The sequence below is a fragment of the Drosophila obscura genome, unplaced genomic scaffold (genome assembly GCF_018151105.1).
Source record: "Drosophila obscura isolate BZ-5 IFL unplaced genomic scaffold, ASM1815110v1 contig_189, whole genome shotgun sequence".
Classification (NCBI taxonomy): domain Eukaryota; kingdom Metazoa; phylum Arthropoda; class Insecta; order Diptera; family Drosophilidae; genus Drosophila; species Drosophila obscura.
The window spans coordinates 982,861-998,453 of record NW_024542777.1 but is presented as its reverse complement, the minus strand read 5'-3'; the positions used below and the strand labels follow the sequence as shown (position 1 = coordinate 998,453).

The following is a 15,593-nucleotide window of genomic DNA, read 5'->3' as shown; positions in this document are numbered from 1 at the left end:
TATTTTTTGGCCGGATGGTGTTTTTGATCGTTATTGGCGCACTGGTCACACTGATTACGATTTTGACTGTCATTCTGCTCAGCAAAAAACAAGAAAACTATTTTCTCAAGTAACTACGGAAATAATCAGATAGCAATACGCAATGGATTTGGATTTGGCACGCAACCTGCCACGCGCTGGCTTCAACTTTGACAACTGCAAGCGGTAAGCTCACGAATAGTCCTCCGGCGTCTCTTCCATGACAAGACTTCTTCTTCTGCAGCAATGCGACACTACTGAGTGGGGGCTTCAAGCCGCCGACCACAACCAAAACGGGTACCACCATTGTGGGCATCATTTACAAAGATGGTGTTGTCCTGGGAGCCGACACGCGCGCCACTGAGGGTCCCATTGTATCTGACAAGAACTGCGCCAAGATCCATTATCTGGCAAAGAATATATAGTAAGTGGATAGCTTGTTCTCAATTTAAGCGCCTTAACTAACGCCTGACTTGCAGCTGCTGTGGTGCCGGGACTGCGGCCGACACCGAAATGACCACCGATCTCATTTCGTCCCACTTGGAGCTGCACCGCCTCAGCACCGAGCGAGAGGTGCGCGTGGTGGCCGCCAACACCATGCTGAAGCAAATGCTTTTTCGCTACCAGGGTCACATCAGCGCTGCCTTGGTGCTGGGCGGCGTCGATAAAACTGGACCCCACATCTATTCCATTCATCCTCATGGCAGCTCCGACAAGCTGCCCTATGCCACCATGGGGTCCGGCAGCCTGGCCGCCATGTCTGTGTTCGAGAGCCGCTGGCAGCCCGACCTGTCCGAGGATCAGGCCAAGCATCTCGTACGCGATGCAATCCGTGCCGGTATTTTCAACGATTTGGGCTCGGGCTCGAACGTTGATTTGTGCGTGATACGTAAGGACAGCGTGGAATATCTGCGCAACTACGAGCTGGCCAACAAGAAAGGTACGCGCCAGTTGGACTATCGCTTTAATAGTGGCGACACATACGTTCTACACACCTCCACCAAGGACTTGGACATCACTGAACGTATCGAGGTGGTTCCCATGGAGACGTCCTAAGGGAGTTATTAGTTTTATTTACTTTTGCATTCATTTTATAAAACTGGAAAAGGATTTCCCTGTGGAGTGGTTCAATAAATGGAGCAATGCTTCAATTTGATTCGCTCGTTTATTGACGGGGTCTGGGAGGCCTATATGTGAGTATTTTATTGGACTAGCTGTGCTCATGGACAGACGCTGCTTTGGTCGATAACGAATACAAAGGAATTATATATGTATAACCTCTATCCAGAAATGATCAATGGGACCGGGACCGTGAGCTTTTGCTTAAAGATTAATTAATGAGGCTAATATCACATGATACAGAGGGTCAATTCCTAACAGTTGAAGGCACATTCCATCTGGTTGAACTAATTGATTAATTGGCACCAAGAATTCACTTGATTGTTCGCTCTTACACGCTCCTTCTAAAGCTAATATTCTATCCTACAACTAGACTACGACCTACAAAAAGGATCAGGGGCACTAACCATAGGGTTCTAGAACCATACAATTCCGCCCCATTTGGTGTGGGTTCCAGCAGATGCGATACAGTCAGACAGGATAGGGCCAGGTTGGTGGTGATCCTTGGGGACTGGGCATTTATCAGCGACGATATCTTCTCCGCCTCGCGCGCACAAGCCTCCAGTTGGAGCTGTGATGGTCGCTTGATGCTGCTGCTCGGCACCAGAGCCACAAATATGCCTACTTCCATGGTGAGGAATCCCGTCAGCTGACACTCGCTAACCTGCACCAGCCCATCGAGCTGCTGGAGCACCCCATGCAGGGTGAGCAACGTGCTGCTCTGAGCTCTCAGCCCATACATGGCGCGATCGAACTGCTTCCGGGAGTAGATAATCCGGAACGCTCCGCCCCCACAAAGTGGACAACACGCTCCGGGTGGCACAATCAATCGACAGTTTTTGGACACTGGAGCCGGGCACTGGACTGTCCGACATCGTCTTCCCATTTCGCTGGCCAGCAAGCCCACCTCCCGACAGCGACCCACGTAGTCGGCCAGCACGTATTCGGCCCTCGCTGCGTAAATGCTCCGATAGGTCACCCCATTGATGCCACAGACGGGCGAGGGCGACGGCGAGGAGCGATTCGACTGGCAGGCCGACCAATAGGCCACCTGGCCACTGGGATTATCTCGCAGCAGAGCGCAGGCATTGGGGTGAGTGCGTCCCTGCGTGTCACACACCTCATCCTGATGGTAGGAGGTGCAGTTCGAGGCGGTGGCATTCACTGCAAAGGCAGAAGGAGAAGCCTCGGTAAATATCGGATGTACACGCACAAACTGAAAGCGACGAGCTTACCACAGACGTACTGCTGACAGGGCCGCTGCATGCTGGCCAGGCACACCTTCCGCTTGTCCAGGCACTGGGTTCCCTGGGGACAACTGTTGGGAGGCGCCGCCTGGCAAGCATTTCGGGCATTGCACGCCCCGTACACATAGTTGCCCTCCGGCATGTGGCACTTGGCGACACAGGCCGAGGGATAGGTGTTCCCATTGGAGCCACACACAGGCACGTAATGAGCCGCACAGTTGCATGGGAGGCTCGTGTAGCTGGAGTCCGTGAATCCGGGCAGGCGACACTGCTTCTTGGTGCACGTGATCTCGCCGGCGAAGCAGCTGCAGAGATTGCACTCCAGGTAGAAGGATGCGCCATGGCGGAAACTTCGTCCTCCGGGAAGAGTGCAGTGGGCGTGGCTGTAGCTGGGCAGCGGCTGGCACTGCTCGAGGTGTCCCTGAAGGCCGCAGCTGCAGACAATGTGCTCGGCGGTCAGTGGCTGACCCACATCCGACTTGGTGTGGATGCTGCTCTTCCCGAGGCGGACATACGCCCCAAAGGGCACAATCAGGCTTGAGGCCTGGCCCAGGCTGCAGCCGGGAATGCAGGCGTAGCCTTGGATGCCTCTCCTCTGCAAAACACACACCTCACTGGCATTGCACGGCTTTTGCGAGCATGGCGAGGTCAGTCCGTAGTGACCAACAGAAACAGCGTCCCGGGGCTCTTTCCCCAGATACGATCGTAAGGAGATGCATGGGAGCGGGTCCTCATCCTCTTCCGCAGAGGGTTGGAGTCGCGAACAAATCGCCTGGGGTCGCTTCTGTTGCCGTGTCCAGTCCAAGCACTCCTCCAGCAGCTCGTTGCAGTCCTCGCTGCAGATACCGTTGTAGAGTCCCATCCTGGTGCAGGGTTGCAGTTGCAGCGCGCACACCAGGGCCTGCCATTTGTCCGGGGCACAGCGGGTGGTGTTCTTGATGAAAAGTTCCTGGCCGAGAACCCGAACAAAGCCGCGCTGCTGCAGCATCAGGAAATCTTCCCTGGCGGCCGCATCGTGGGCGGGAGTGCAGCTGCGGAAGAGCTCCGTGGGGCGATTATTAAAGTTCGTGCAGAAGCTGAGGCCATTGCAGCCCAGCTCGCACGGGGCATCCACGCTCTCTACGCAGCGACGCAGCTCCCTCTCGTCGGGCTGCTCCAGGCACTCGCTGTCGAAGCTTGCCCGTGTCTCCCACCAGTCGCTGGTGAAGATCTGCGTGCACAGGCGCCGACACCTGTGGCTGCTGGCCTGCTCGCAGCATTGCCGCTTGGCTGCATCCATGCCCAGGTGGTTTGGCTCTCCCACAGCCCCAGCTGCCTTGCCCCCCAGGCGTCGCTGCGATGGAAAGCCTCCTCCAGCTGGAACATACAGCTTTCTAGTCACCGTCAGAAAGCATTGCCAGAAGGGCAAATGTGGCAAGGGCGTGCCACAGCCAGCCGCCTCCAGACGCGTGAAAATCACCTCGCTGCGCTCTACTTGGGTCACATTCTGATGCAGCAGGTTCCGGCACGTGTGGCGACAGTGCTCATTGTTGCTGTACGCACAGCACGGCAGATCTGTGGGGGATTTTCGGGGGATGAGTTTCAGTGTCGTCGGGCTGCGATAGCCGGATTTCTTACATTGTTCGGCGTTGGCCAACGGCGCCATGTCCGTGTGGTTGTGTATGCACTGTACCACATCCAAGTTCCGATCCCCGCATGAGGAATCAATGTCCACATGATCCTGGCTGGCATTGGAGGGCTCAAAGACGGCACGGCAAGCCTGAAAAGAATAGCGAACAATTGTGATTATAAAATTATGGTACTTATAAATTTTAAGGCACGATGTTTCTAGTTGTTCTAGCAATAACGCAACTTCGGCAAGCGCAGGTACCGTAATCATTAAATCAAAAATATACATAAGGTTTAAGGATATTCTTCAGGGATAATCATTATTTTTTAGTTCATTTAGACTACCCGACACGATTTTTTCACAAGGAACTGGTTAAATTCGATTTTTTTGCACGGCATAACTTTTTTAAAGTATTAGAAAAAATGGTATAATGCTTTTTTCTGAGATAGTGCTAATAATATAGTGCTAATTTTTTCCACATAACTTAATTATCTTACATCTGGTTTAAATAAACTTGAATAACCATGAATTAATATCTTCCAGACCCATCCGAACAGGCGAACATGCGGGCCGAGCATGTTGTGCTCGACGGGAGTTCGACTGTGGATGGTCACCTTTATGGATGGTATATGCAGATATCATATTTCTAAATTTATCCGCATTCATTTTATATCCTGATGCTTGCAATAATGTTGCGCATCTATGAATCAAAATTTAATCAATTCCTGTGATTTCGAAACTTAATGCTACATTGGAATATAATTTCTTTGCGATATTTCCATGGTTGGACGATCCTCTACCTCCATCTCAGGGTTGGTATTATACCCCTGATCGCCTAGATCGCAGAGACTCTAAGAGTTAGAGCAACCAAATTTTGTTTCCAGACTCATGCGATATCACACTGCTGCAAGTGTATGTCACCCGCCCCTTTCCGCCCCCACAAAGGACGAAAATCTGTAGCAGCCACAATTTTAAAGATACGATAAAACTAAAAACAAACGCAGTATCGTAGAGAATGACCATATCTACCAGATTGCCGAATCTGAATCAGATCGATCGTAATTATAGCCAGAATGAAGAAATTATTTTGAATTGCTTCCCCTACCTCCTCCAGCAAGAGTCCAAGCTACCCATTCTCTTTCTCGCTCGCATACGCTGCCTCGTTCAGTGCGCGAGTGCCCGCTAGCGGAGAGGATATAGATAACAGATGTAGCAAGAAATTTAAAACGTAAAATTTTGTAAAATTCTATATAAGTCATAAGCTCAAAAATGTATATACTGACTGAGTACGGGTATAAAAGTAGAGTCGCGTCCCCTGATGCGACTCACACGTTCCTTCTCGTTACATTTAAATATTGCATCTTGGGCCTCTGACGGATGCAGTGGATGAACACCCTTAAATCTAAAAAAAATTTGATGTAATCGATTGGTAGATGTTGTTTTGGTCCCTGGCCTTAAGTATATTTAACCCCAAACTCTTTGAGTATCGGATACAATAAACTTTATCTTTGTAGGCATCATAGTATACAGTATAATAGATGGAAAGTAACATATTCATACAGAAAAACTGCATTCCAGATTTCGCAATGAAAGTGTCCTTTTAGTGACCAAAACCCGCCATCTCACCTGAAGACACTCGGAGGTGCGCGCCTGGCCACAGCACCGATCCGCCTCTTCCTGGCGCTCCAGACAGTCGTAGAGCATCTGTTCATCGCTCCGCCTGCAAGTGTGGACCGGGGCTTGGTTCTTCGCCGAGGCACAGGCATTGCGACAATGTTGCAGAACACCAAATTGGCAGCAACGCCTGCCCGACCAGTCGGCACCGCGGGTGACCGCTGCGGAGAGTGAGTCCAACAAATGAGAATTGATTGTCTAAGTGGGTTCCCTGTACATTCCCGCTTACCCTCGAATGTTTGGTTGATGCACGTCCAGAATTCCACCTGAGGCAGTTGACAATACTTCCGCAGCTCCTCACGACCATCGCCAGCGCCGCCCGTGGCAAACTCCACCAACGATAACTGGAAAAGTATACACACATGCATAAATTGAATTAGATAGCAGATAAAAATCCAATCTAAGGCCAATGGAATCAAAACCTAATCACCGGCTTAGCTGTTCACCGCTCGACCCGCAACCTGTTGGGTATATGCTTCAAGTGCTCGCTGTAGTCCCAGCGGGACCTTAATGAGGGGGATACATGCTCGTATCAGGGGTTGCCGATGGGTAGAGGGGGCACAAAACATGCAGGTTGCAGTTTTATTTTTTGGCGTATTATGTTACATTTCTGAATGCTGTTCTGTTCCTGACACCATCATAAATAACATTTTCTGCTTTACTCCTCCTTCTCGTTCTCCTTCTCCCTCTGCCCTTCCTCTCTATCGATAAAGACGAGGCCCAGGAAACTTCAATAGCACATTTGCAGGCTCAGGCTCAGGCTCGGCTTGAGGCTCGCGTATCTGCCACAGTAATCTGAGTAAAGCGATGTCTATTCAAGATACTCGTACTTGGTCTCTCTTGTCCTCAGAACTTGTCTGGAACTTCAGCGTGGTGGCATTCCCATAAATTCAAATTAACATACGCAGGAGCGTAGTTGAGGTTTAGTACTTTGGGGACTATCAATAATGCAAACATTTCTATGGGCATGGCCCCTTTGGACTACACCACTGCGGAATACTCATTTCTTGTACATACATACTTACTCGTACGAGTATGTATGTGCTCCCATCCAGATCTGTTGCAGTTTTGTTAATGAAGTGTCCATTGCCGTGTCACACACTCCCACACATGCACAAGCCCTGACAGAGACTCACTTGTTCCAGGATCCCCATCCCCTGCCATCTCCCGGCCTGCCCACCTTGGCAGTTCCATCAAGATAGACGCAGACGCAGACCTTCCTGACAATTATTGCCCTCGGGGCCACAAAAGACCATTTTGTCCATAATAAAATGGGCGTAAATTTACACTTATCGGGAGAGGAGATCTGATCTGATCTCCCATCGCGGCTCGACTTTTCACACGTTTTGCAATAATATCTTGTGTGTGGGGGGGTGGGCATTCGGATATCAATTGGGTATCCTATTTCCCGACGCCCACTGGAAAGATCTCGTCTCTCTTTAATCTCTTCCACAACAAAAGCAATTCAAAAGTAAATGGGAAATACACGCCTATGCCTATGCATAAGCCTATGGGAACCAGTTTGCTTCGTTTTACTTTAGCATTATCCTGTTTTGTGGTTGTCATTTTGTCAGTTTCAATTTGGGCAAAAGATTTAATGCCTTAATTTGCATTTCTAAGTGAAAATGGAAAACAAAAACGGAGAAACCTCAGGCCACCTTCAGTTGAGAAAACTAATTGGTTTTGGGGGAAAATTGTTATGATTACAAAGTTAAATGATGCCAGTGATTTGATTGCGGGCTTTTGTCGGGGCTAGGAGCAGGCTACCGAGACACACGCAGACCCAGACCCAGTCCCAGAGCCATGGGTGGGTATGCAGTATTGGCTCACATAGACAACAAATTGATTTTTGCCCGGGCTCAAGTTTTATGAATGACTTTGCGTGGCAAACTGGTTGGTCTGGCTCTGGCTCTGGCTCTAGCTCTTGTCTGGGCTTGGTCTTTGAGCTGCAATTACCTGTTTGCCAGTTTATGCTAATTAACAATGCAATTTGTGTGTGGATTTTGTCGAGCTCTGGGCTGTGATGAAAGCCTGAATTTTCCTTTTTGGCACAAGGCTCATACACACCGAGCAGCGAACACCGAACACCAAACCGCACGGCGGATATGGCATTCAAAGTTCTTTTGAACAGTCGTTAAACCTGTCATAATAATTCTCCTTGAGTGACTGCGCCACGCTTATGGAATTCTAAATTCATATTGTTTAGTATGCACCTCTCGCAGACGTAGCCAGAGAGAGGAGAGAGTGGGCACATAAAAATACCAGGAAATGTGCCAAGCAGTAGTTTTCCCGCTTATCGGATGGTTCAATCTGAATCTGAACGGCTGTCCACTGTGCTCCTAGATAGCAAGTTACCTGTATGGCGTTTAATATTTATGACAGGCATATCGTTTCCCTTTGAGGAGGTTTTTCAATGGGTTTGGTTTGACCAAGACTTTTGGCGCCGCAATGGAGCATACAGAAATGAATTTAATCTGATATGCATATTTACAGCTCGTATCTTTTATATTTACAATATATTTCTTGATCCATCAATATATATGTAAACATATACGCGAATTACGTCTGTACGTACATTGCATATCCCTTCCAGCAAAACCAGAAACAGCATTCATAAGTATTTATGATATATGTATGTATGTACGTATGAATAACTTCAACATCTCTTCCCGTCGCGATGCTTCCCATACTCACATTTTCACATGCTGTGCGACATGAGCCAAAGACCTGATTGCAACATGTGAAGATATCTGGAATCAGAAAAAAGAGATATTAAAAAAGGGGCAGGAAAACAAGCAGTTAAGTAAGCAAAGTGCAGCAAATCAAGGTTTAATGGCTTGGCTCACGCATTTTGACACCACTCAGTAAATTTAAATTTAAGTAAATGCCACAGAAAGGCAGCAAGAGATCTGCATAAAGATCATTATCTGATCTGATCTGCTTGATGTGCGATTCCCGATGGCCACATGTGAATCTGTTGCCCGCAGATGCTCATAATTCCTTTGGCGAATATCCCAGAACGGCTGCAAAGGAGGGGTCTCTGTCTCTGGTGTAGGATGACTCTGCTTTTCACTAATTAGGTGGATCGTATGCAGCTAATCTATGTACGGTGACTGATTACTTGTTAAGCACTTATTGCTTGTCTTCTGTCGGTCTGTTCCTCTTCTGCGGTTTATTTTGGGGATTGTTCATTGGCTGCTGAACTTTTCTTGGGAAAACAAAGGTGGCGAATGGGGAATGGGGGGCCTATGGATGGCACATATGGCAGCGTGACACGCACGCACTCATAAAAATATTACAGATAGTCGCAGATAAAAGCCTTTGATGCTAATAAATTTGATTCTATTTCAAGATTTCTGCAAATATTGGGAAGATGGAATTGCGATTCTATTCTGATAACCATTTACTATATTATTTCATCGTAAGACTATCGAATGCTTGGTGATTGAGCTGAGAAATGAATATCTGGTACGGTTTGCTACACATTCGCTTTTTTAGAAGGCAATCTTTTGCAAAATAAGCATTCTCTTTATCCAATAGATATATTCAACAAAAACGACAAAATCAACGTATTTTTTTGATTGTGATAACTTGGGATCAACTCGCACTCTCGTCCTGATCACGTCATTCCATTCCACCCATCCCATCCCTAGTTTTTACCGCTTCGCATGTGCGACACATGTCGTCGGAGCGAGACCTGCTTAAGGGCGGGTTCAAAGAGTTCTGTTGAGTGCGTGAAAAATTTCGTTTTTGTCACTTGGAGCAGGAACTGAACTGGTGAGGAGGGGGATACTGAACTTCACAGAAGATCAAAAGCAATGCTCATTAATTAAGTGTGCAATTGCGAAGGGAGCACGGGGCCGGCCAAGACGAGGTGGAGAAGGCGAGAAAATGTTAAGATTTCCTCATCTCTTGCCTGAGAACTCACCTATTTTTGGCCCAGTCATTTCTTTTCGGCCCAGCAAGACGGAATATTCTCTTTTGGGTTTTCTGTGACTAATTTTAGCGGAAATTTACTTTGATGTCTGCCGAAATAAATTTGGATGTGGGGGACCTATGAACATTGATTTGGGGAATCAAATGCAAATTTTCTGCTGGCCAACTGTGACAAATGTTTTGGAAAATGGCTTCTTGATTTGTCGGGCGTCTGCCGTCTATTTTTCTTCTCTTTTAATTTTTAGTTTTTGTGTTGTTCGTATTTTATATATTGTTTATTTATAAATCTGTTAATGTTTTCATTTATGTTTGGCTACTCTCTGAATAATGTGTCGTAGTGAGTGCTATTTATACGACTTTAGTTGCAAAGTTGCGCAGTCTTCAGCTTGTTTCGGTTGCGGCTCTTCTGGCTCCGACTCTGCCTCTGCCTCGAGTGTGGCCAATGATCTAAGTTGCCTGCCAAACCACTGCCAGGGGAAGAATGGGGTGTACACCAGAGGCTGTGTCTATAAATACAGAAGTCGTCTCAATAGCACTCGGTTTCCGAGAGTCTCCAAGTCAAATGTCACAGCTGATTTGTCGCAGAGTTCTTTGGCATTTTCTGGCAGTACCACTTTGATACGGCCTATCAAGGGAGTGACCACCCATCCGGGGCTGAGTACGTGTGTGCAGCATACGCGTACTCGTAATTTATAGTTTTATCTGCAGCTTTTTATGAGCGCATCGATCGAATCCAAATAAACCATCAAAGTGAATTGCCTTCATTACTTGATATTTGTATGCAAAGCATTTCAAATCCCACCGCACACTCATTTCGGATGCAAGGCGCACCGCACCACTCGCAGCAGAAGAATTTCCTTTTCGCAAACAGCGACAATCGGCTAGGCCCCAAGTAGCGACGTTCATTCATACATATGTACATATGTATGTATTAATGTTCATTTTAGCGGCCATTAAAATTCATTGGAAATCTAACACATTTATCATACACTGACACCCACACACCAGAGCTCTCCCTCCGCCCCTTAGAGATACAATAATTTCTTCCTCCATAATTCACTCCGGCTTGGAGTTAATGAAACAGGCAGGATGGGGAAGCTCCAGAATCTGAAGTATCTGTTTGGCTTGGACTTGGACAGTATGCTGGCGCCATCAGACTCGCAGCCTGGCAGCAATTTATACAAATTTTGAACACAGTTTCAATTTAGATATTCGCTCAAGCACGCTCCCATACCGATTCATACTCGAACGAAGCATACTCGCAACTACATACTTATGTATACAGATACTCGTATACAGATCCAGTAGTGCGAGTAGCATCATCATCACTTTCAATTAAAACATTTCGTTCGCGCTCAAAAGAAATTATTGCTGTTGATTAAGTGTCGGGCCTGTAGAGGATGTCGATGGAGTGTGGATGGCTGTGGAGTGCGTTTCCATTTGCATGCAAATCAAAGTGGGAGGGGCAGTGTGTGCATTAGCTAGCTGTGTGTATCTGACCATCCCCTTATTTACGCTGGTTTGCATGAGAGTATAACCTCCAATACGACAAAAATTATTTTTTGACCAGAAATTGTATTTTTTAAATGCCCCAAAGCTTTGGAAGCCATATATTTGTATATTTTACTCCCCAAACCCATTTGTCAGTTCATACATACATACATACTCGTATTGCAGGCTGATTATAAGCGGCTGCTTTTGATCTGCCTGAAAAGGTCACTGGGTTGTGACTCAGACCAGACTCAGAGCACGCCATGATAAGACTTACCATGTGCCTCTCCTTCTCCATGGGCTCTCCCTGATTGCACGGCCGCCGTCTCCGAGCTGTCGAGTACCTCGCTGGTTTCCGCATCCAGCCAGTCGTAGTCTTCCGAGTCCGCGCTAGCCAGAGCCTTCTTTTTTGTGCTTCCCGTGACCAGGAGTCTTTGCTGGTCAACGGAGGCGTTGCTCTTGTTGCGTCGCCGCACCTGGCGCTCTGTGGAGTGCGGGTGATCTTTCTTGATGCTCTGGTTCTCCTCCAGCAGGCGCACGGCGCCAGAGAGACTGAGAGACAGCAGGAGGAGCAGCGCCAGTAACTGCCAGCCACTGGGGCGCATCTTTATCGTTTTTTCTTCAGCTCACTGATTTATGTTGTTTTTTACAAGTATTTCTTATTGAGATTATGTGGAGTGCATTTTGTGCACTGGCACTACTGATAAGTCGATCAGTCGAAGGGAAATGAGTGTGTCCGTCCACGAATGTGTGATTCTCTTGGCCCATCTACATGTCCAACTGGAATCGCATCCGTTCGATAAGGAAATGCCTATGAACAGTACAGGAGAGAGCACTAGGACTTTAAATTTTGTTTTCTATATATGCGTTTTACTCATTTAAAATGTCTTAGTTTTTTAACCACCACTGTGCATACATACGGATGTACATACATACCCTGGACAGTGGGTATCAGTTCTGGAGATTGTGAATCAAATGCTCGTAAATACGAAAAATGAAAACCAAAACCAATTAAAGTTAATGTTTTTCCGCCACAAGGGACTCTATTGATTGGGAGTTCCAACTGCAGATCTGATGGAATATACATATGTACATATGTATGTATGTATGTATGCACATATAATCGTAGTACGTATGACTACTGGTGTCTGTGCAAGTATTTTGAGCACGCCTCTGCCACTTGTCCACACGCTGTCACACAGTAATTAAGCCAATTGACCTCGCCAGGCTGTCCGTCTGTCCGACAGTCCCTCCGTTTGGCCAAGTCTTTCAGCGGCAGCGACAACATTTTATTAAAAGTGAAAAATATAAATAAATAATATCAAAAGCAGTGGCAGTGGCGGCGGTTGACAAAGTGCCGCAAACGGAGGGGCACACTAATGATGGGACTCGGTCGGGGATACTTGAAGCCTCCCACCCCCGCCTCGCTGACACTCTTCTGTGTGCTTGTGTCAAAGCGCATAGCTAAGACAGGAAGGGAAGGGGCTGAGGCAGAGACAGTAAGGGCACAGCTGCGGAAAAAGTAATAGCCACCTCAAGCACATATTTTAGCCGTAAATTTTATTTTGAAGCCACAGAATATACATATACATATATGTATGTTGACCCAACCGTGCAGATTTAAACTTAGGCGAAATTCGGAATATTTTTTTTTTGCAAAGCAAGCAGCACATTTTGGTTTAAATACCACCCAATACCAGAGTTGCGCAAGGATAGTGTGATTTAAGGTGCTATTATTTTGGCCGCAACTGTAAGTAGTAGTCTGAGGGTGGTGGGCGGTCGGCTATCAGCGTTGAGCGGTAGCTCTGCTTTGATGTCTTTCTAATTGCATATTTTACAGAGCAAAGGAGTCGAGCGCACACACACACACACACAGATGCATAAGAGAAGAAGGGAGGCGATGCTCACAGAGCAGTTATCCTGCAAAAGGAAAGTGGAGCTATTTGATGTGATGTGGAGTCTCTCATTCAAGCCTCTCCCCGCACCCACCCTGACAGTGCCAGGCCGCAAAGACGTTGTCTTCTAAAGTGGACTAGGACCTAGGCACCAGCACCGTCACTCTCCCCGCCAACGCTCTGTCGTCGGGTGAAACACAAAAGCGGCATGTTCAAAAACTAGACAAATATTAACTCATATGCAGCTTGAGGTTGAGAGCCGCCTTTGTCTCTCCCAGCATGAGAGTGTATGTGATTCCGTTTTGATTGCAGTTGGAGCACAATCCACAATGAGAATGCAGAACACCACAAATGTCGCTACTTATGTTATCATCCAAAGCAATGCCAAGGAGACGCACAAGTGTAATACCACAAAATATTATTTATTCACTGAATTTTTGTTTACCGATATCACTTAGCCTTCGCGCTATTTATATCCACAGTAACTAGGCTGACCTGATTGTCATTATTTTTGAGAAACTCATTTGAAAAGATCCATCTTTAAATTATATTATTTAAAACATTGCGCGCCGCTTCAACGTTCTCGCATCCGCACGAGTCAACCGTTAACTGATTCTGATGACTCGAGTGAGTCCAAACCGGCCGTTATGTTATCATGCGTCTTTCTGCTTTCAATTGCGATTAGAGGTGTCAAACCATCGAGGGCCCTATCGATAGTATCGATATTTTACTGATGGCCTCTACTATCGACGGTTTTGAGACTATCATGATAGTATCGAGCTACAGTCGTTGCGCTTTTGATATGTTTGGATTGGCTGCTATAAAATACGAAGACAAAGTTGTAAAAAAATCGACAGGTGGCATCTAATTTTTACAATGGACAAGTTCCTAAAAGGTTTCAATGGTTTTTTAATAAATATTTCAGCCCGATACTATCACGATAGTATCGATTGTTTTTTCAAAACATTCGACGTTGATATTCCTCGATATTGATATTCCGTTTAATATTACCAGCTAGCTGGGACTCTCAGCCCTAAACAAATAATTTTATCCGATAGATACATAAATTTTTTAAGAGATTGGCAAGTTTTCAAAAGTCCTTTTTATTGGATTATTTACATATTAAGGTTCAATCAAAAACAGCATAAAACGAATTTGTCGTCGTTTTGTGGCGTTGCCAGACTCGTGCAATTCGTAGTTGCTGCGGGCTGCCATACCGTGATATTTTGTGATATGAAATTCGTCAATTTTGATATTCAGTTTAATTTTGTTCAGGATTGGTTAGTTTTTAGAACTCTTTTTCATTGCATTGTTTACATATTAAGGTTCAAACAAAAACGGCCAAAGCATAAAACGTAAATGTTGACTAAATGTGACGTCAGTGTTGCTGGTCAACCAAGTTTCTTCTATGCGTATGTACTTTTGTATACCATATTTCTTTTAAATAATGTTAAATGTTTTGTTCCAAGCTCCATTGAAACATTATTTATGATTTTATCCTAGATTGACATGTTTTTTACATATTAATGCACATGTTTGTGTGTTATATATACATTTATCCCGGTTCTGATACCTATTACACTACTCGACAAAATGGAACTTTTTTTTTCCTCAAGGATCCAAACCGACTTTTTCTGATAGATATGGGGCTTTAAAATTTTTTAAGAATTATGGTTTTTTTTCGGATTTTTTTGAGTTTTTGAGCTGGATTTTTTTTTAGCTTTTTTCAGGGTAGCGTGTTTTTTCACATAACTCTGTATCTTACGCTGGTTGTAGACTTTGCTATTTTGGGATATTAAACAGCTAGAGTTAAGCCCAAACACTTTGTGATTACAGTTACCGCTGGGAAATATAAGCATTGAATGCAATGAACAAACGAACAGGGTTGTACATTTGGTACCGTCGCGTCTTTGTTCCGAATTGGCAGTTGGGCCCGCCGCCTCAGGTATTTTTGTTCATTTTTTCCATTTTTAGGTTTGGTTACGATTTTAGCTCCAAGTCTCTCCATAGATTTTAATGAGCGTACCTTAACGACGCCAATTAACGCACCTATACACAATGGGCACAAGTATTTTTTTTCGACTTTTCTGTTTTTAATGTCAATTTCGTAAAATACCCCACAAATCATCATTTTTGCATTTCAATGTTTTATTTCCCAGACGGTAGCTGTATCACAAGGTTTGGGTTAACTTCTAGCTGTTTTAATTATCTTCCATAGCGTTCTTTACAACCAGACGTGTACTGGTTATGTGAACAAGCGCTACCTCTGGTATACCAGACTCAATCTTCAAAAGTTCTGCCATAGATATCAAACCATTTCTAAGCCCCAACTTTAGAAAAAGTTCGTTTTGTTCCTTGGAAATCGGTTGACTAGTGTTATTGGTAGTCGTGAGCTGCAAAACTTTGTTAAACTCTTTAGAACAGAGACTGAGTAGTTTTTGCATTAATTGGAGCCTGAAAATTCAAACAATATCTCAAGTCCATAATATCCATTTTCCCAAGGTATGCAGATTGTTGCTCATTCCGTGCCAAAGTTGCACAACAATGCTGCTACTTAATTTCCCATTGTTGACGCAACAATGAATCTTTATTCCATACGCGTAA

General features: G+C 45.7%; 2 protein-coding genes across 3 annotated transcripts; one reads left to right on the top strand and one right to left on the bottom strand.

Moving 5' to 3' along the window:
- The first annotated feature begins 30 nt into the window (after positions 1-30).
- On the top strand, positions 31-1,174 carry LOC111066812 (proteasome subunit beta type-7). The gene is made up of 3 exons (XM_022355698.2): positions 31-204; positions 263-442; positions 498-1,174. The coding sequence occupies exons 1-3, from the start codon at positions 143-145 to the stop codon at positions 1,072-1,074; spliced, it is 819 nt and encodes a 272-aa protein (XP_022211390.1). The 5' UTR covers positions 31-142; the 3' UTR covers positions 1,075-1,174.
- Positions 1,060-13,637, bottom strand: LOC111066811 (reversion-inducing cysteine-rich protein with Kazal motifs). 2 transcript variants are annotated; one of them, XM_022355696.2, is made up of 8 exons: positions 13,435-13,637; positions 11,372-11,905; positions 8,362-8,417; positions 5,897-6,011; positions 5,620-5,828; positions 4,002-4,143; positions 2,373-3,938; positions 1,060-2,301 (listed from the first exon to the last, which is right to left on the bottom strand). In XM_022355696.2, exons 2-8 carry the CDS (start codon positions 11,697-11,699, stop codon positions 1,496-1,498), a joined length of 3,222 nt encoding a protein of 1,073 aa, XP_022211388.2. In that variant the 5' UTR covers positions 11,700-11,905; positions 13,435-13,637; the 3' UTR covers positions 1,060-1,495. The 2 variants fall into 2 exon arrangements, with proteins under 2 accessions (XP_022211388.2, XP_022211389.2); XM_022355697.2 differs by lacking the exons at positions 11,372-11,905; positions 13,435-13,637 and adding an exon at positions 9,596-9,814.
- Positions 13,638-15,593: the final 1,956 nt, after the last annotated feature.

Bases quoted from the DNA above. Each gene is read 5' to 3' on its own strand.
- LOC111066812 (XM_022355698.2), top strand. From the start codon at position 143: ATGGATTTGGATTTGGCACGCAACCTGCCACGCGCTGGCTTCAACTTT. The intron at 205-262 runs GTAAGCTCACGA...CTTCTTCTGCAG, and splicing joins AACTTTGACAACTGCAAGCG to CAATGCGACACTACTGAGTG. The intron at 443-497 runs GTAAGTGGATAG...CCTGACTTGCAG, and splicing joins TATCTGGCAAAGAATATATA to CTGCTGTGGTGCCGGGACTG.
- LOC111066811 (XM_022355696.2), bottom strand. From the start codon at position 11,699: ATGCGCCCCAGTGGCTGGCAGTTACTGGCGCTGCTCCTCCTGCTGTCT. The intron at 5,829-5,896 runs GTAAGCGGGAAT...CACTCTCCGCAG, and splicing joins CATCAACCAAACATTCGAGG to CGGTCACCCGCGGTGCCGAC. The intron at 4,144-5,619 runs GTGAGATGGCGG...TATTCTTTTCAG, and splicing joins GCACCTCCGAGTGTCTTCAG to GCTTGCCGTGCCGTCTTTGA.